Source organism: Salmo trutta, chromosome 4 (assembly GCF_901001165.1).
Source record: "Salmo trutta chromosome 4, fSalTru1.1, whole genome shotgun sequence".
Taxonomy (NCBI): domain Eukaryota; kingdom Metazoa; phylum Chordata; class Actinopteri; order Salmoniformes; family Salmonidae; genus Salmo; species Salmo trutta.
The window spans coordinates 70714700-70735260 of NC_042960.1; the positions used below are offsets into that span (position 1 = coordinate 70714700).

General features: G+C 46.9%; 2 protein-coding genes across 4 annotated transcripts in view; one reads left to right on the plus strand and one right to left on the minus strand.

The window, feature by feature from the left end:
• iqch (IQ motif containing H) overlaps positions 1-43 on the minus strand; it is a 117798-nt gene extending 117755 nt beyond the window's left edge. Inside the window, exon 1 of the mRNA XM_029751938.1 lies at positions 1-43. This exon is cut by the window's left edge and continues 186 nt beyond it. The gene's annotated coding sequence lies outside the window, so the exon portion shown is untranslated.
• Positions 1-18222, plus strand: part of aagab (alpha and gamma adaptin binding protein) — a 54683-nt gene extending 36461 nt beyond the window's left edge. Inside the window, exons 2-11 of one of the 3 annotated variants that reach the window (XM_029751940.1) lie at positions 570-686; positions 1006-1196; positions 2996-3092; positions 3235-3324; positions 4797-4880; positions 15987-16072; positions 16384-16483; positions 17222-17326; positions 17657-17706; positions 17950-18222. In XM_029751940.1, coding sequence (XP_029607800.1) covers positions 570-686; positions 1006-1196; positions 2996-3092; positions 3235-3324; positions 4797-4880; positions 15987-16072; positions 16384-16483; positions 17222-17326; positions 17657-17706; positions 17950-18027 — 998 coding nt within the window. In that variant the 3' untranslated portion in view covers positions 18028-18222. Of the gene's footprint in view, positions 1-569; positions 687-1005; positions 1197-2995; positions 3093-3234; positions 3325-4796; positions 4881-15986; positions 16124-16383; positions 16484-17178; positions 17327-17656; positions 17707-17949 lie in introns of those variants that run through there. The other 2 variants (XM_029751939.1, XM_029751941.1) reach the window with 2 other exon arrangements.
• Positions 18223-20561: the final 2339 nt, after the last annotated feature.

The window sequence follows — 20561 nt, forward strand, 5'->3', positions numbered from 1 at the left end:
TCCCATCTCTGCCTGGCTCCAGACGAAACACTGTAACTATGGCAACGAGATGCTACATTCACTAAGTGGGCGAATACTAGATATGTAGTTTTGGTAAAACATTTTTTTACTTTATAATGTTTGAATAAATAATCGCATGAAATGTGCACTTTTATTAAATAGAAAGTACATAAATCAGAAGCAAAATCTATAATTTTTCTCATTCTGCGGTGGAATGTGATTGTTGGTCGTCCATAGTTACCACAGAAACAAAGCCATAAACCTCGCCTAATTTCTTTTTTTTTTACAATTTATCTTCTTAAAATCGTATTTTAAGTCTAACCATAATATTAACCACACTGCTAACCTTATACCTAACCCTAACATTAAATGAAGACCAAAAAAATGCACATTTTAGTTTTCAAGAATATTTACGATATAAGCAAACGTTGACTTTGTGGCTGACGTAACTATTGGCAACTGTGATTTTTGCGTCTTGCACCGGAAGTGATAAAACGTTTTGAGTTGAAAGGTCATACTGACTGCGAAGGTTTGTTGTGCTAACTAGTTTTGTCATTTGTTTTTTCCAGCAAGTAACGCTTCTAAAATGTCCGCGTCTGAAGAACAAGAAGACACAGCGACCACTGTCCCATCCGTCCTCATTACGAGCTGTGACATTGGCTTTAATGAACAAGATTTGATAAAACGTAAGTAGATGCAAGGTAGCAAAATGGCCTAACTAGCTAACGTTAGCTAGCTTTAATAAATCGCAAGATCACTCTAACAGGCTGGCTAAACAGGAACACACAAACGGGTATTACTGTTCATAGAATCTGTTCATTAACGTTACTTGCGTTGTGAATGTGCAGCGAATTTTAGCTATTGTAACTAGTTGCTAAGTGATGTAGCCAGCCAGCACTAGAGCTACCAGCCACCTTGCTGACTGAAGCTAAATATGGGAATAACGTTACAGCTTGTGTGACTGGGAAACATTGAAAAATGTCTGGGTTGTTTTTTCTTCTTCAGAGATTCTAGGCACCACATCGTTGCCAGAGCCGTCCAAGCAGGAGGATACGGTAGTGTGGTACCCATGGACTATCAACAACAAGTATTACACTGCAGATGTCAGCCTCTGTGTGGTGCCCAGTACCTACCAGATGACCTCAGAGATAGCCCAGTCCATGCAGGCTTTCATTGCTTACTTTGACAGCACAGTGGTAAGTGGTGTGTATGCATTCAGACCCCTTTTTCCACATTTCGTTATGTTACGAACCTTATTCTAGAATGATTCAATTGTTTCCCCCCCTCAAATCTACACACAGTAACCCATAATGACAATGCAAAAACAGTTTTTTTGAAATTTTTGGAAATGTATAAAAAAAAAAACTACTGAAATATCACATTTACATAAGTATTCAGACCCTTTACTCAGTACTTTGTTGAAGCGCATTTGGCAGCAATTACAGCCTTGAGTCTTCTTGGGTATGACTCTACAAGCTTGGCACACCTGTATTTGGGGAGTTTCTCCCATTCTTCTCTGCAGATCCTCTCATGCTCTGTCAGGTTGGATGGGGAGCATTGCTGCACAGCTATTTTCAGCTCTCTCCAGAGATGTTTGATTGGGTTCAATTCTAGGCTGGGCCATTCAAGGACATTCAGAGACTTCTCCCGAAGCCACTCCTGCGTTGTCTTGGCTGTGTATTTATGGTCGTTGTCCTGTTGGAAGGTGAACCTTCCCCCCCAGTCTGAGGTCCTGAGAGCTCTGGAGCAGGTTTTCATGAAGGATCTCTGTACTTTGCTCCGTTCCTCCTTCCCTCGATCCTGACTAGTCTCCCAGTCCCTGCCGCTGAAAAACATCCCCACAGCATGATTCTGCCACCACCTTGCTTTACCATAGGGATGGTGCCTGGTTTCCTACAGATGTGACGCTTGGCATTCAGGCCAAAGAGTTCAATCTTGGTTATATCAGACCAGAGAATCTTGTTTCACATGGTTTGAGCGTCTTTAGGCAAACTCCCAGCAGGCTGTCATGTGCCTTTTACTGAGGAGTGGCTTCCGTCTGGCCAATCTACCATAAAGGCCTGATTGGTGGAGTCCTGTAGAGATGGGAGAACCTTCCAGAAGGACAGCCATCTCCACAGAGGAATTCTAGAGCTCTGTCAGAGTGAACATCAAGTTCTTGGTCACCTCCCTGACCAAGGCCCTTCTACCCCAATTGCTTAGTTTGGCCGGGCGGCCAGTTCTAGGAAGAGTCTTGGTGGTTCCAAACTTCTTCCATTTAAGAATGATGGAGGCCACTGTGTTCTTGGGGACCTTCAATGCTGCAGAACTGTTTTGGTATCCTTCACCAGATCTGTGCCTGAAAACAATCCTGTCTCGGAGCTCTACGGACAATTCCTTTGACCTCAATGTGGAGTCTCATAGCAAAGGGTCTGAATACTTAAGTAAATAAGGTATTTCTTTTTTTTATTTGTAATACATTTGCAAACATTTCTAAACCTGTTTTCGCTTTGTGATTATGGGGTATTGTATGTGTAGATTGCTGTTTTTATCAATTTTAGAATCAGGCTGTAACGTAACAAAATGTGGGAAAAGTGAAGGGGTCTGAATACTTTCCGAAGGCACTCTATATCGGTGGGGTTGGGTACAGCAGGCTGCATCTCAATCTGTGATTCCTCGTGTCCTTGCCTCCTACCTACTCAACTGAGGTCCCTCCCCGTCCCCTCAGACCTTCAGTGCATTTTGAGAAGGAGGCAAGAAGAGAGGACACAACAAGTGTAGGAAAGATATTGAGACCGGGGTATGTCTATGCTTTGGTAAATCACAGGTGTATTGGCTAGAAACCAAACGGAATCAAACAGAAGGAAACTGGGAAACTTGTCCAATGGAAGCTTTTTTGTTACAAAACATTTTCCATTGCAAAAAAAAAGCTTTGCAAAAAGTCTGAAATGTTTTGCAACAGTGTGCAACTAATGAACAAACCCCAGGTAACCCTTGTCTCCCTGGGGTCTGACAGAAGGATGGTTTGGAGCGGCTGTCTCCCTGGATATCTGTGGTGGAAGACTTAGCTCCGGAGGTGCTCATCCTGGTCTGTGACCGCGTGTGTAAAAGCGGTGAGTGTTACACAACCTGTGTACCTGTGTGTGTACTTGTGTGTGTGCGAATTACGGTGTGTGTGTGTGTGTGTGTGTGTGTGTGTGTGTGTGTGTGAAACTTGTTCCCAAATTGAACTATACAAAACAATCTATTCTACAGGCGTCAGTAGACATGAGGCACATCAGTGGTGTTTAGCACACGCCTTTGAATTGGTGGAACTCAGCCCTGAAGACCTGCCAGATGAGGAAGGTAAGAGAGACCGTTTTTGTGTGCTGTTTTTCAAGTAGCAGCAACATTCTGAATTGTGACCACAACATTTGAATTAAGAGGCTGACCTGCCCATGATACCGCCTCACGATTAGCACAGCGGTCAAAGGCACTGCATCGCAGTGCTAGCTGTGTCGCTACAGATCCTGGTTCGAATCCAGGCTGTGTCGCAGCCGGCCGTGACCAGGAGACCCATGAGGTGGCGCACAATTGGCCCAGCATCGTCCGGGTTAGGGGAGGGTTTGGCCGGCAGGGATGTCCTTGTCCCATCGCGCTCTAGCGACTCCTGTGGCGGGCCGGGCGCAGTGCACGTTGACACGGTCGCCAGGTGTACAGTGTTTCCCTCCGACACATTGGCTGGCTTCCGGGTTAAGTTGTGTCAAGAAGCAGCGGAGGACGCACGGCCCTCGACCTTCTTCTCTCCTGAGTCTGTCTTTTTCTCTAGAAAGAGATCTCCACAGCATGATGCTGCCACCACCATGCTTCACTGTAGGGTTTCCTCCAGACGTGACACTTGTTTCTGAGAGTTTTTAGGTGCCTTTTGGCAAACGCCATGACCAAGGCTCTTCTACCCCAATTGGTCAGTTTGGCCAGGCGGCCAGCTCTAGGAAGAGTCTTGGTGGTTCTAAACTTCTTCCATTTAAGAATGATGGAGGCCACTGTGTTCTTGGGGACCTTCAATGCTGCAGAAATGTTTTGGTACCCTTAACCAGATCTGTGCCTCCACACAATCCTGTCTCGGAGCTCTACTGACGATTCCTTCGACCTCATGGCTTTGTTTTTGCTCTGACATGCACTGTCAACTGTGAGATCTTATATAGACAGGTGTGTGCCTTTCAAATCATGTCCAATCAATTGAATTTACCACAGGTGGACTCCAATCAAGTCGTTAAAAACATCTCAAGGATGATCAATGGAAACAGGATGAACCTGAGCTCATTTCCAAGTCTCATAGCAAAGGGTCTGAATACTTATGTAAATACAGTATTTCTGTGCAAAAATTCTGAAAACCTGTTTTGTCTCTGTCATTATGGGGTATTGTGACGTCATTATGGGGTATTGTGTGAAGATTGAGGACATTTTTTATTTATTGTTTTCCATTTTAGAATAAGGCTGTAACGTAACAAAATGTGTAAAAAGGCACTACATGAATCAGTCGAAGGCCACAGCTGTAGGTTTTCAGATCAGACTCAGTCTGAATGGTTGTTAGTTTACCAACTCTCTGTCTCTCTCTCTCTCTCTGTCTCTCTGTCTCTCTGTCTCTCTGTCTCTCTCTCTGTCTCTCTGTCTCTCTGTCTCTGTCTCTCTGTCTCTCTCTCTCTCTCTCTGTCTGTCTGTCTGTCTGTCTGTCTGTCTGTCTGTCTGTCTCTCTCCCTCTCTCCCTCTCTCCCTCTCTCCCTCTCTCCCTCTCTTCCTCTCTTCCTCTCTCTGTGTGTGTCTGTAATTCCTGCCAGATGACTTCCCAGAGTCTACAGGAGTGAAGAGGATTGTCCAGGCTCTCAACGCTAACGTGTGGTCCAGTGTTGAGATGAAGGATGGTGAGATGGTTTCACAATCTTATTTCTATATGTGTTTGTCTATATGTATAACGTGTGTATACACTGAACAGATGGGGAGGTGGGCAGTAGCGATCGAATTCTAACCACTTTTTTATTTTTGTTATTTCACCTTTATTTAACCAGGTAGGCTAGTTGAGAACAAGTTCTCATTTACAACTGCGACCTGGCCAAGATAAAGCAAAGCAGTTCGACACAAACAACAACACAGAGTTACACATGGAGTAAAACAAACATACAGTCAATAATATAGTAGAACAAAAGTCTATATACAGTGAGTGCAAATAAGGTAAGATTAGGGAGGTAAGGCAATAAATGGGGAAATAATTACAATTTAGCAATTAAACACTGGAGTGATAGATGTGCAGAAGATGAATGTGCAAGTAGGTAGTCTAGTGGTTAGAGCGTAGAGGTGGCAGGTAGCCTAGTGGTGCGAGTGTTGGACTAGTAACTGAAAGGTTGCTGGAATGAATCCCTGAGCTGACAAGGTAAAAATCTGTCGTTCTGCCCCTGAACAAGGCAGTTAACCCACTGTTCCCTGGTAGGCCGTCATTTGAAAATAACAATTTGTTCTTAACTGACTTGCCTAGTTAAATAAATAATAAAAGTAGAGATACTGGGGTGCAGAGGAGGAAAAAACGTTGACGACACGGTAGACGTGCGTCGGCGGCTGTGTCATTACCCCTAGACCATCATTACCCCTAGACCATCATTACCCCTAGACCAGCCAGGCCACGGACATCATTACCCCTAGACCATCATTACCCCTAGACCATCATTACCCCTAGACCATCATTACCCTTAGACCATCATTACCCCTAGACCATCATTACCCCTAGACCATCATTACCCCTAGACCATCATTACCCCTAGTCCATCATTACCCCTAGTCCATCATTACCCCTAGTCCATCATTACCCCTAGACCATCATTACCCCTAGACCATCATTACCCCTAGTCCATCATTACCCCTAGACCATCATTACCCCTAGACCATCATTACCCCTAGACCATCATTACCCCTAGACCATCATTACCCCTAGTCCATCATTACCCCTAGACCATCATTACCCCTAGACCATCATTACCCCTAGACCATCATTACCCCTAGTCCATCATTACCCCTAGACCATCATTACCCCTAGACCATCATTACCCCTAGACCATCATTACCCCTAGACCATCATTACCCCTAGACCATCATTACCCCTAGACCATCATTACCCCTAGTCCATCATTACCCCTAGTCCATCATTACCCCTAGTCCATCATTACCCCTAGTCCATCATTACCCCTAGACCATCATTACCCCTAGACCATCATTACCCCTAGACCATCATTACCCCTAGACCATCATTACCCCTAGTCCATCATTACCCCTAGACCATCATTACCCCTAGACCATCATTACCCCTAGACCATCATTACCCCTAGACCATCATTACCCCTAGACCATCATTACCCCTAGACCATCATTACCCCTAGACCATCATTACCCCTATAGCAGGGGTGTCAAACTCAAATACCCAGTGGGCCAAAATGTAAAAGCTGAACAAAGTCGCGGGCCAACATTGAACAAATGAACCTTTTAATATGGACCCAAACAAGTTTTGCTTTAACATTGAATATGGAACAAGCATCGCTTATTACCATACAATATAGAATTTAATAGTGGAGACATGCAAAATCGAATTTCAAATGAAAAAACACATCAATGGCATTCATTTATTAAATAAATAAAATGTAAATAAAAATCGTATGCCTCTTTTCTATTTGCAGCCTTCTGATTTAAATACCAAAATAAACTTTTTCCACTGGCTAATAATTTTACAAATAAAATGATAATAAATCAATCAACCATTCAAGCCCATGCCTTGTAGCAAGAAAAAGTGCACAAAGAAAACGTTAATTATTGCACACTGATCTGATCTGCCCAAGCCAGATACCTGGCATCTCTTCTTGGATGCTAGTTCATCAATGTCTGGGCTCAGGCTCTGAGCTGAAGAAATCCTCAGTATCGAGCGAAGGTGTTCATCAGTCAGACGTCTCCTGTGAGTTGTTTTGGTCATCTTCCTCGAGGAGAAAAGTTGCTCGCATAGATAAGTGCTGCCGAACATGGAGAGCATCTGAGCAGCTTGGGTGCGGAGCTGAGGCATTGTGTCAGGGATGAACCGTGGAAACTGTGCGGCGCCCACAGCATCATACTTTGACTTCAGCGTGTCGTTGCACTGGAGTTCAATCAGCTCCATTTGGATGTTGGTTGGTGCATTTTCCACATCAACTGCGAAGGGATTACTAAGCAGTTCAAAACCTACATTTCTGGACATCGAAGTCGGCAAATTGCCGGCTAAACTCAACGGCGAGAACACTGAGTTTTTCAGCAAACTGTGCGCATGGGAACACGGCGGTAGAGATCTGCGCTTTTATGGTTTGGCAGCAGGGAAAATGGCAAGGGTTTCCTTGCAGCATCTGATTCTCCCACAGGCACAGTTTAGTTTTAAAGGCCCTCACTGCAGCGTACATGTCTGTGATGATGCGCCCCCGCCCCTGAAGCTGCAGGTTCAGCGCATCGAGATGGCTCGAGATGTCACAGAGAAAGACCAGCTCACACAGAAACTTTTGCTCCCGGAGCTCTGCTGTATCCTTCCCTTTGGTTTCCAGGAATTGACATATTTCCTCACGCAGCTCGAAACATCTGTTCAGTACTTTTCCTCTGCTTAGCCATCTCACCTCTGTGTGATACGGCACGTTTGCGTATTCCGAACCACACTCCTCTAGAATTTTTTTTTAACTGGCAGTGATTCAGACCTTTGGCTCTTATAAAGTTAACTACCTGTGTTACTGTGGTCATAACATGTTCCATCTTTAGGGCTTTGGCACACAGTGATTCCTGATGTATGATGCAGTGGTAAACAGTTAGCTCACCTGCACAGTTCCCTTCCCGCATCTTCTCCCGAACCATGCCCACCAGTCCACACTTTTTACCGCACATCGCTGGCGCACCATCTGTCGTTAATCCAACGAGTTTATCCCACGGCAGCTTTATTTCAGTTACACATTTGGAAACCTCCTCAAAGATTTCCTTTCCTGTGGTTGTGCCATGCATTGATTTGAATCCCAATAGCTCCTCCGTAACACACAGATTTGAGTCCACTCCACGGATGAAGACTGACAGCTGAGCAGTATCAGATGCGTCGCAGCTCTCATCCACAGCGAGGGAGAACGCAACGAAATCTTTTCCCTTTTCCATCAGCTGGTCATACAGATTGGTGGCAAGATCACATGTGCGATCAGCTACTGTGTTCCTGCTCAGGCTCACGTTTGAAAATGCTTGCTTTTTCTCTGGGCATACGAGGTCACAAACTTTCATCATGCACTTTTTCACGACCTCTCCCTCATTAAAGGGCCGGGCTGATTTTGCGATCTCTGCTGCCACTATATAACTAGCCTTTACAGCAGCCTCACTTTGTGATGTGGCTTTTTTGAACATATTCTGTTGTGAAACCAAACTGCTTTTCATCTCCTCTACTTTCTGGCTCCTTTGAGTCATGTCCAGGTCCTTGTATTTGTCATGGTGTTTCGTTTCATAGTGTCGTCTAATGCTGTACTCCTTACTTACAGCCACGTTGACTCCACAAACAAGACAAACAGGTTTGTCTTTTACATATGTAAACAGATATTCTGCCTCCCACTTGTCCAGAAAGCTCCTGTTTTCTGCCTTTCTTTTCGCCATTTTTGGGAAGGGATAGCGCGCTGACAGTTGTAGCGTCTATGTTGCTATGACTACTGTCACAGAGGAGAGGGCGTTTCTGGGTCCTGTCCTGATTGGCGCGCGATAACAACAGCAGAGCATTATGGGATTCGTAGTATTAGCGGTGAATGCGCTGTATAATACCGGCGGGCCAGCTCTAGTAGTAATTTGGTATTGTCTCGCGGGCCAAATATAATTACCCCGCGGGCCAGAGTTTGACACCCATGGTCTAGACCATCATTACCCCCTAGACCAGCCAGGCCACTGACATCATTACCCCCTAGACATCATTACCCCTAGACATCATTACCCCCTAGACCATCATTACCCCTAGACCAGCCAGGCCACGGACATCATTAACCCTAGACCATCATTACCCCTAGACCATCATTACCCCTAGACCATCATTACCCCTAGACCAGCCAGGCCACTGACATCATTACCCCTAGACATCATTACCCCTAGACCAGCCAGGCCACTGACATCATTACCCCCTAGACATCATTACCCCCTAGACATCATTACCCCTAGACCATCATTACCCCTAGACCAGCCAGGCCACTGACATCATTACCCCTAGACCATCATTACCCCTAGACCAGCCAGGCCACTGACATCATTACCCCTAGACATCATTACCCCCTAGACATCATTACCCCTAGACCATCATTACCCCTAGACCAGCCAGGCCACGGACATCATTACCCCTAGACCATCATTACCCCTAGACCATCATTACCCCTAGACCATCATTACCCCTAGACCATCGTTACCCCTAGACCAGCCAGGCCACTGACATCATTACCCCTAGACATCATTACCCCCTAGACATCATTACCCCCTAGACCAGCCAGGCCACTGACATCATTACCCCTAGACATCATTACCCCCTAGACCAGCCAGGCCACTGACAACATTACCCCTAGACCAGCCAGGCAACTGACATCATTACCCCCTAGACATCATTACCCCCTAGACATCATTACCCCCTAGACCAGCCAGGCCACTGACAACATTACCCCCTAGACATCATTACCCCTAGACATCATTACCCCCTAGACATCATTACCCCCTAGACCAGCCAGGCCACTGACATCATTACCCCTAGACATCATTACCCCCTAGACCAGCCAGGCCACTGACAACATTACCCCTAGACCAGCCAGGCCACTGACATCATTACCCCTAGACATCATTACCCCCTAGACATCATTACCCCCTAGACCAGCCAGGCCACTGACATTACCCCTAGACATCATTACCCCCTAGACATCATTACCCCCTAGACATCATTACCCCCTAGACATCATTACCCCTAGACCAGCCAGGCCACTGACATCATTACCCCTAGACATCATTACCCCTAGACATCATTACCCCCTAGACCAGCCAGGCCACTGACAACATTACCTCTAGACCAGCCAGGCCACTGACATCATTACCCCTAGACCAGCCAGGCCACTGACAACGTTACCCCTAGACCAGGGGTGTCAAACGTCCGGCCCGCGGGCCGGATCAGGCCCGCAAAGGGGTTTAATCCGGCCCGCGAGATGATTTTGTAAAGTATAAAAATGAGCTGCAATTTTTCAATAAAATAAACTGCTGTTACAATTGCGTCCACTGGATGGCGCAATAGCAATTGTGTTAAGCAAGAAAACTGTTTATACCGGAGCAGAGCAAGTAGGTCAAGCAAGTGCAGCCAGTCCGGATGAGCTACTTTGTTTTGCCCGTGATATTTATTACGGCTTCTACTTTTAACATTATGTGCTTTGGCACCCTCATTGCCCCAATATGTCTCTGTCAAAAAAGAGAAAAGTGGACGCAGAGTGCAGAGTGTTCCAAGAAAAATGGTCATCCTCCTATTTATCCACGGAATTGAATGGGAAAGCTGTATGTTTGGTGTGTTCACAGCATGTTGCAGTGCTGAAAGAGTACAACCTTCGTCGCCACTATGTGAGTCTTCATGCCGACATATATGACAACTTTCAAGGACAGCAGAGAAGAGAGAAGGTGAATGAACTGTTGGCGGGTCTGAAGAAACAGCAGTCTGTGTTTACTCACAGCCGAGACATCAGTGACGCTGCAGTGAAAGCTAGCTACCTCATTGCTAATGAAATCGCAGTGGCTTCAAAACCATTTATCGAGGGTGAATTTGTAAAAACATGCATGATGAAGGCAGCGGAGATTGTGTGCCCTGAAAAGCGCCAGGCTTTTGCAAATATCAGCCTGACAAGAAACACAGTTGCAGACAGGATTTCCGATTTTTCAGTGGATTTGGACAGCCAGTTGAAGCAAAAAGTAAAGTCATTTTATTGGGTTTTCAGTTGCAATTGATGAAAGCACGGACATTACAGATGTTGCACAACTGGCCATTTTCATCCGCGGAGTTGATGACACATTGACCGTCACCGAGGAGTTCGTGGAGTTGGTGCCGATGACAGATACAACGACAGCAGCTGATATTTTCACCGCACTCGTCGGCGCGCTGGACAGGGTCGGAGTGGACTGGTCCCGCGCTGTCAGCCTGGCTACAGATGGCGTGCCCTCAATGATCGGGAAAAAAGCAGGCGTTGTGACAAAGTTCAGAGAGAAAGTGCAATCTGCAAATGGAGTGATTTTTGGACTTTTCACTGTATTTTGCACCAGGAGGCTTTGTGTTGCAAGTCATTAAAGATGGATAACGTCATGGTTCGAGCCCGGGTTGGGGCGAAGAGAGGGACGGAACCTACACTGTTACAGATGCAGGACCTTGCATTTATGGTGGATGTTACAGAGCACCTGAATAACTTGAACAAACAGCTGCAAGGGCGCAACAAAGTCGTCACGCAGTATTATGACAGCATACGTTCTTTCAAGTTGAAGCTGTCATTGTGGGAGACGCAACTCGCCGGTGGTGATGCAGCTCACTTCCCCTGTCTGAAAAATGATTTCAGATTGTTGGTGAACTGGAGAAAGACTTCAACGTTTTTTGCTCGCCATTCACCGTGAATCCCTCTGATCTGCCCGTCAGCATCCCACTTGAAATAATAGACTTGCAGTGTGACTCGGATATGAAGGGCAAATTTGCCGCAGCTGGCTTGGACACATTTTATCAGAATCCCTTGCCAGGTTACCCCGACTTGACAGCCCTCGCTGCAAAACTGTTGTGCATGTTTGGAACCACATGTCTTTGTGAGCAAGTTTTCTCTGTAATGAGCATAAATAAAACAAAGCTGCGCTCAAGGCTCACGCACAAGCACTTGAATCACATCCTGAAGTTGGCTGCCACTCAGGATGTGACGCCTGATATTGATGGCTGGTGAAAGCTAAAAGATGCCACGTATCAGGAGTCAAATAAACTATGCAACCCCACTTAAAGTGCTGCATGAGACACCCTGATATAGTTCTGTGATCTGTGATATACTTCTGTGAATCACTGAGGCATTGTGTATTCTTTTTCTTTAGAATTTTCAAATAAACTTGAGGTGTTTTATGATTAATAGTGATGTTGTGCTTGTACTATTGTGGACACACTGTCCTCAGGCCCCAGCTTTATGTTTTATGTTGATCGTATTAAAACAAAGAAAACAATCTGAAGTTGTTGTTTTTAAGTTATATATATATACCATGATTTTACCGGTCCGGCCCACTTGGGAATAGATTTTCCTCCATGTGGCCCCTGAGTTAAAATGAGTTTGACACCCCGGCCCTAGACCATCATTACCCCTAGACATCATTACCCCTAGACTAGCCAGGCCACTGACATCATTACCCCTAGACCATCATTACCCCTAGACCATCATTACCCCAAGACCAGCCAGGAGTGGTTTAGTGTAGCTAACTGTCACTCCTATGCAGACTTAGTGTGATCTCCTCAGTGATCTCCTCAGTGATCTCCTCAGCTGTGATCTGAAGCTTTGCCTCAGACTGGTGCTGCTGGGGAGAGAACCACAGAAATAGAAAATGACTGTATCTCTATGGACAGAACATCTGAGCTCTGTGTGTTGGAAATACACAATAATTAGTCTAAAGTTCAGACTGCTGTACGGACGCTCTGGAGACTCTGGTCTAACGTTCAGACGCTATGGAGACTCTGGTCTAACGTTCAGACGCTATGGAGACTCTGGTCTAACGTTCAGACGCTATGGAGACTCTGGTCTAACGTTCAGACGCTATGGAGACTCTGGTCTAACGTTCAGACGCTATGGAGACTCTGGTCTGACGTTCAGACGCTATGGAGACTCTGGTCTAACGTTCAGACGCTATGGAGACTCTGGTCTAACGTTCAGACGCTATGGAGACTCTGGTCTAACGTTCAGACGCTATGGAGACTCTGGTCTGACGTTCAGACGCTATGGAGACTCTGGTCTGACGTTCAGACGCTATGGAGACTCTGGTCTAACGTTCAGACGCTATGGAGACTCTGGTCTAACGTTCAGACGCTATGGAGACTCTGGTCTAACGTTCAGACGCTATGGAGACTCTGGTCTGACGTTCAGACGCTATGGAGACTCTGGTCTGACGTTCAGACGCTATGGAGACTCTGGTCTGACGTTCAGACGCTATGGAGACTCTGGTCTGACGTTCAGACGCTATGGAGACTCTGGTCTGACGTTCAGACGCTATGGAGACTGGTCTAACGTTCAGACGCTATGGAGACTGGTCTAACGTTCAGACGCTCTGGAGACTCTGGTCTAACGTTCAGACTGCTGTACGGGCACTATGGAGACTCTGGTCTAACGTTCAGACACTATGGAGACTCTGGTCTGACGTTCAGACACTATGGAGACTCTGGTCTGACGTTCAGACGCTATGGAGACTCTGGTCTAACGTTCAGACACTATGGAGACTCTGGTCTAACGTTCAGACGCTCTGGAGACTCTGGTCTAACATTCAGACGCTATGGAGACTGGTCTAACATTCAGGCGCTATGGAGACTCTGGTCTAACGTTCAGGCTGGTTAGGGGCTCCTAAGTAAGCATTTCACTGTGAGGTCTACTACACCTGTTGTATTCAGCATTTCACTGTGAGGTCTACTACACCTGTTGTATTCAGCATTTCCCTGTGAGGTCTGCTACACCTCTTGTATTCAGCATTTCACTGTGAGGTCTACTACACCTGTTGTATTCAGCATTTCACTGTGAGGTCTACTAGACCTGTTGTATTCAGCATTTCACTGTGAGGTCTACTAGACCTGTTGTATTCAGGATTTCACTGTGAGGTCTACTACACCTGTTGTATTCAGCATTTCACTGTGAGGTCTACTACACCTGTTGTATTCAGCATTTCACTGTGAGGTCAACTACACCTGTTGTATTCAGCATTTCACTGTGAGGTCTACTACACCTGTTGTATTCAGCATTTCACTGTGAGGTCTACTACACCTGTTGTATTCAGCATTTCACTGTGAGGTCTACTACACCTGTTGTATTCAGCATTTCACTGTGAGGTCTACTACACCTGTTGTATTCAGCATTTCCCTGTGAGGTCTACTACACCTGTTGTATTCAGCATTTCACTGTGAGGTCTACTAGACCTGTTGTATTCAGCATTTCACTGTGAGGTCTACTAGACCTGTTGTATTCAGCATTTCACTGTGAGGTCTACTAGACCTGTTGTATTCAGCATTTCACTGTGAGGTCTACTACACCTGTTGTATTCAGCATTTCACTGTGAGGTCTACTACACCTGCTGTATTCAGCATTTCACTGTGAGGTCTACTACACCTGTTGTATTCAGCATTTCACTCTCAGGTCTACACCTGTTGTATTCAGCATTTCACTGTGAGGTCTACTACACCTGATGTATTCAGCATTTCACTGTGAGGTCTACTACACCTGTTGTATTCAGCATTTCACTGTGAGGTCTACTACACCTGATGTATTCAGCATTTCACTGTCAGGTCTACTACACCTGTTGTATTCAGCATTTCACTGTAAGGTCTACTACACCTGTTGTATTCAGCATTTCACTGTGAGGTCTACTATACCTGTTGTATTCAGCATTTCACTGTGAGGTCTACTACACCTGTTGTATTCAGCATTTCACTGTGAGGTCTACTACACCTGTTGTATTCAGCATTTCACTGTGAGGTCTACTACACCTGTTGTATTCAGCATTTCACTGTGAGGTCTACTACACCTGTTGTATTCAGCATTTCACTGTGAGGTCTACTACACCTGTTGTATTCAGCATTTCACTGTGAGGTCTACTACACCTGTTGTATTCAGCATGTGACTAATGAAATTTGATTTAAGAACGGAGGGAAGAGGTGGACGGGTTTGTTTCCCCTTAATCTCACCAGGACCCCCCCCCCCCAACTTACTAAGAAAATACAAACTAACTGTTTGCAGATGTAAGAATTAAAGAGCGCTTGTGGATTTATATGAGAGAGAGAGAGAGAGCGAGAGCGAGTTCTCCTGGCATCCGCCAAACCCAGATTTGTCCGTCGGACTGCCAGATGGTGAAGCGTGATTCATCACTCCAGAAAACGCGTTTCCACTGCTCCAGAGTCCAATGACGGCGAGCTTTACACCACTCCAGCCGACGCTTGGCATTGGGCATGGTGATCTTAGGCTTGTGTGCTGCTGCTCGGCCATGGAAACCCATTTCATGAAGCTCCCGACGAACCGTTATTTTGCAGATGTTGCTTCCAGTTTGGAACTCGGTAGTGAGTGTTGCAACCGAGGACAGACGATTTTTACATGCTTCGCACTTCAGCACTCGGCGGTCCCGTTTTGTGAACTTGTGGCCTACCACTTTGCGGCTGAGCCGTTGTTGCTCCTAGACGTTTCCACTTCACAATAACAGCACTTACAGTTGACCGGGGGCAGCTCCAGCAGGGCAGAAATTTGACGAACTGACTTGTTGGAAAGGTGGCATCCTATGACAGTGCCACGTTGAAAGTCACTGAGCTCTTCAATAAGGCCATTCTACTGCCAATGTTTGTCTATGGAGATTGCATGGCTGTGTCCTGGATTTTATACACCTGTCAGGAATGAGTGTGGCTGAAAATAGCTAAATCCACTAATTTGAAGGGGTGTCCACATACTTTTGTATATGTGTGTACATTTTTGTTTGTTTTCAATATATCACAAACTATTTCTGCACATTGATTTGGACACGTTAAATTCGTTTGACATTGGGCTATTTATCAAAATGTCTTGTCAACAGGAAGCCACGACAGCATCATTTTTAAGTTTTAGGAATAGAAATTGATATTGGTATTGTACTTGAATCAGGTAAAAACCTGCTGAATGAGTCAAAAAGAACGTGCTGCGATTTGTTTGATTTTTGATATACCAAAACAGTTTTGGTCTGATTTTCTCTCGCTCTCTCTCACTCTCTCTCGCTCCTAGAACACAGTGGGGGCTTTGGTCTTATGAGCAGCTTGGTGGCCTCCAGACATAACAATCCACGGCCCAGGCAGGAAGCACCGCCGCCGGTCAGTGAACCAAACCTCTCCTCGGGGACCAGGCAGGATACACCACCGCCGGTCAGTGAACCAAACCTCTCCTCGGGGACCCCCAGCCGTTCTAACACACCTGATTCAACTAATCATCAAGCCCTTCTACTTCAATTAACTACACATTTCTAGCAAAAATTTCACCATAGTCATTGTGGTGTGAATATTCTAGGATTGACAAACCAATCTCCCATTTGAATGAATTGTATATTTTATTATATTACATAGAACCACAGGTTTACATGGGTACTTACCCCAGTGCTGCACACTGACTTGTTTTGTGTTGTCAGTCCTCCAGCCTTCCAGTAGAGGGCGTAGTAGACAGCGGGGAGCCACATAGGACTCAACCCAACCCTGACCACAGAGACACACAGGTTGCTACCGTAGTAGGTGAGTGAGCTGGTTACGTTTTTTTAAGTAGACGCTGTTATCCAGAGAGACTTAGTTAGTGCATTTATCATAACAGACACTATTATCCAGAGAGACTCAGTTAGTGCATTTATCATAACAGACACTATTATCCAGAGAGACTTAGTGTATTCATCTGGAGATATCTAGGGGAGAGGAAGCAAAACGTCTCTCTAAAAGCCCATGTCAGCCCAGTCGGCGGTGGCTGGTTGACTGTCAGCCCGGTCGGTAAGTGGCTGGTCGACTGTCAGCCCGGTCGGTAAGTGGACTGGAATCTGATTCTGTCATAGCCTCTGTTCCGTAGGCTCGAGGTTAGCACCATTGTTACAGTCTTATAACAGTACGTTATCTATTAATCCATTTGAAAAAACCTTTTGGGGCAACTCTTCACAATCTGAGACTATATACATTATACACCATGACAGATTCTGAGTATAAAGACGAGTGGCCATTTTTAAACTATTTAAATGTATAGAATCTGAAGCATATTATAAGGATAATTTATCCCATTTAGCCGACGCTTTTATCCAAAGCGACTTACATAGTCATGAATGCGTACATTTTTCTTTATGGGAAGGAGGCAGCGGGAATCGAACCCGACCGTCAGTACGTGTTTGTGTTTTCTGTTTGTAGATCCGATGCTTGACCTGGACATTCAGGTGTTTTTGTGTTTGTAGATCCGATGCTTGACTTGGACATTCAGGTGTTTTGTGTTTGTAGATCCGATGCTTGACCTGGACATTCAGGAGCTGGCTAACCTGACCGCTGGTGACGCGGACGTGGAGAACTTCGAACGCCTCTTCACCAAACTGAAGGAGATGAAAGGTACCTGGCTGGAGACACTAGGGCTGCGTCACTACTGGCACCCTATTCCCTACCTAGTGCACTACTGGCACCCTATTCCCTACCTAGTGCTCTACTGGCACCCTGTTCCCTAGATGGTGCTCTACTGGCACCCTGTTCCCTACCTAGTGCACTACTGGCACCCTGTTCCCTAGATAGTGCTGTGCCACTCGGGATGCTCGCTATAGAGGTTTCTGATTGGATCCCGGCCTTAGTTGTCGTTGACGACCTCTGTATATTACAGAACAGTGTCATAAGGCCCTGTTTAGATTCATGCCCGTTTGAGATGACTGTCTGTTTTTCACTCTGCAGATAAAGCATCATGGTTACCTCCTGAACAGAGGAAACTTCATGCTGAGAAGGTAGCTTCATCCCTAAACACATTTTAAAATGTTAAACCCCCATTTTTTTTTAAATCAAATTTTATTCATACTTGGTTCTGTGAATGTCTTCTTTCTGTGTAGATTTAGTGTTTCCTCATCCTGTCCTGGGGGAGGACCAGGACTAATAAACCCTGTAATGGATGTGAATGTCCTCTTGTCTTCTGCATAATGTTGATTTTGAGGCCAAATGTCTAAAAGTGTACCTGATTACTTGCTTTGCAGGTTGCCAAGGCATTTTGGACAGCCATCGGAGGAGACCAAGATGAGATAGAAGGCCTGTCGTCGGGGGAGGAGAGTTAAAGACTGAGGAGCCACACCCTTCCTGTCCCCCAGTCCTCTCCTTCCTGTCCCCCAGTCCTCTCCTTCCTGTCCCCCAGTCCTCTCCTTCCTGTCCCCCAGTCCTCTCCTTCCTGTCCCCCAGTCCTCTCCTTCCTGTCCCCCAGTCCTCTCCTTCCTGTCCCCCAGTCCTCTCCTTCTTGTCCCCCAGTCCTCTCCTTCCTGTCCCCCAGTCCTCTCCTTCCTGTCCCCCAGTCCTCTCCTTCCTGTCCCCCAGTCCTCTCCTTCTTGTCCCCCAGTCCTCTCCTTCCTGCCCCCCAGTCCTCTCCTTCCTGTCCCCCAGTCCTCTCCTTCCTGTCCCCCAGTCCTCTCCTTCCTGTCCCCCAGTCCTCTCCTTCCTGTCCCCCAGTCCTCTCCTTCCTGTCCCCCCCAGTCCTCTCCTTCCTGTCCCCCCCAGTCCTCTCCTTCCTGCCCCCCAGTCCTCTCCTTCCTGCCCCCCAGTCCTCTCCTTCCTGTCCCCCCCAGTCCTCTCCTTCCTGCCCCCCAGTCCTCTCCTTCCTGCCCCCCAGTCCTCTCCTTCCTGTCCCCCAGTCCTCTCCTTCCTGCCCCCCAGTCCTCTCCTTCCTGCCCCCCAGTCCTCTCCTTCCTGTCCCCCCCAGTCCTCTCCTTCCAGTCCCCCAGTCCTCTCCTTCCTGTCCCCCAGTCCTCTCCTTCCTGTCCCCCAGTCCTCTCCTTCCTGTCCCCCAGTCCTCTCCTTCCTGTCCCCCCTACCCTGGGGCTCCTCCCCACCCTGGGGCTCCTCCCCACCCTGGGGTTTTATTCACTAGGAAGCAAACTGAACAATATAAACTTTTTTTTGTTTGTTTTTGTTGCAAAACATTTCATGTTGTAAAATGTTTCTCTACAGTGTTAGACTAATGAATATACGCCTGGTTACTGGGTCTGGTCTGCTCCCAACTCAGGAACTGTGGACGATGGCGTAGAGACTGGGAGAGACTCTGGCCAGGTTGAAGAGAGGAGAGTGCTTATCATCATATTATCAATTATTACTTTGTCTCTTCCACATTTCATTTTTTTTATTTTTGTGACACTATCAAAAGCTAGCTTGGTCCCAGATCTGTTTTAGTAACCGTCTTCCCAACCCGATGACCATACTGTAGGGAGCTGGCAAGTCCGGACAAACATCTAGGACCAGGCTAGTAAAAGCTGTTGAGTGTCCAGTCTGTCCACGTTAAGGAAGAGAGCCACTGAAAAGACTGTGTACAGTGAAAGGCTGTTCTATGGCTGTTTAATTGGGAGTCAATGTTTGGTGTTAATACGTTTTTTCCCTGGTTAAAAAACCCAGGTTTCATTTGCAAATGTGCCCTGGGGAACAATACAGAAAATAAAATTATACACAATTTAAATAGTTGATATTATATATATATATATATATATATACACACAGTCAAACAAATCGAACACCATTTATCAATATAAAAATGGGATAAATGCCATGATGAGTGATGTGAAGGCTGATCGAACTGATCCCTCTTCTCCTGTACGAGTCCTTGGACTGTGTGAACCGGTCAGTGATGAGTGACCTGACAACGTTAAAGATAACGTAGAACACTAGTTACCAAACCTTTCCTCTGGGACCACTCAGACATTTCACAATTTTGTTCTTTTAAATTAGTTGACAGGTTGAATCCAGGTGTTTAGCTCTGGAATAGATCACATGCATGGAACGGCTGGAGGGGGGGGTCCCCGAGGAGAGGTTTGGAACGGCTGAGAGGGGGGGGGGAGGTCCCCGAGGAGAGGTTTGGAACGGAGGGGGGGAGGTCCCCGAGGAGAGGTTTGGAACGGCTGGGGGGAGGGGGGTCCCCGAGGAGAGGTTTGGAACGGCTGAGAGGGGGGGGAGGTCCCCGAGGAGAGGTTTGGAACGGAGGGGGGGAGAACCCGAGGAGAGGTTTGGAACGGCTGGAGGGGGGGGTCCCCGAGGAGAGGTTTGGAACGGCTGAGAGGAGGAGGGGGGGGGGGGAGGTCCCCGAGGAGAGGTTTGGAACGGCTGGGGGAGGGGGGTCCCCGAGGAGAGGTTTGGAATGGCTGAGGGGTGGGGGAGGGGGGTCCCCGAGGAGAGGTTTGGAACGGCTGGGGGGGGGGGGTCCCCGAGGAGAGGTTTGGAATGGCTGAGGGGGGGGGGTCACCGAGGAGAGGTTTGGAACGGCTGGAGGGGAGGGGGAGGTCCCCGAGGAGAGGTTTGGAACGGAGGGGGGAAGGGGGGGTCCCCGAGGAGAGGTTTGGAACGGAGGGGGGGAGGGGGGTCCCCGAGGAGAGGTTTGGAACGGCTGGGGGGTCCCCGAGGAGAGGTTTGGAACGGAGGGGGGGAGGGGGGTCCCCGAGGAGAGGTTTGGAACGGAGGGGGGTCCCCGAGGAGAGGTTTGGAACGGAGGGGGGTCCCCGAGGAGAGGTTTGGAACGGAGGGGGGTCCCCGAGGAGAGGTTTGGAAACCACTGCTGTGAAATATGGATTATATTGTGTTTTGTCCTTTTTTTTGATCGTCCTAATGCTGTTCTGGG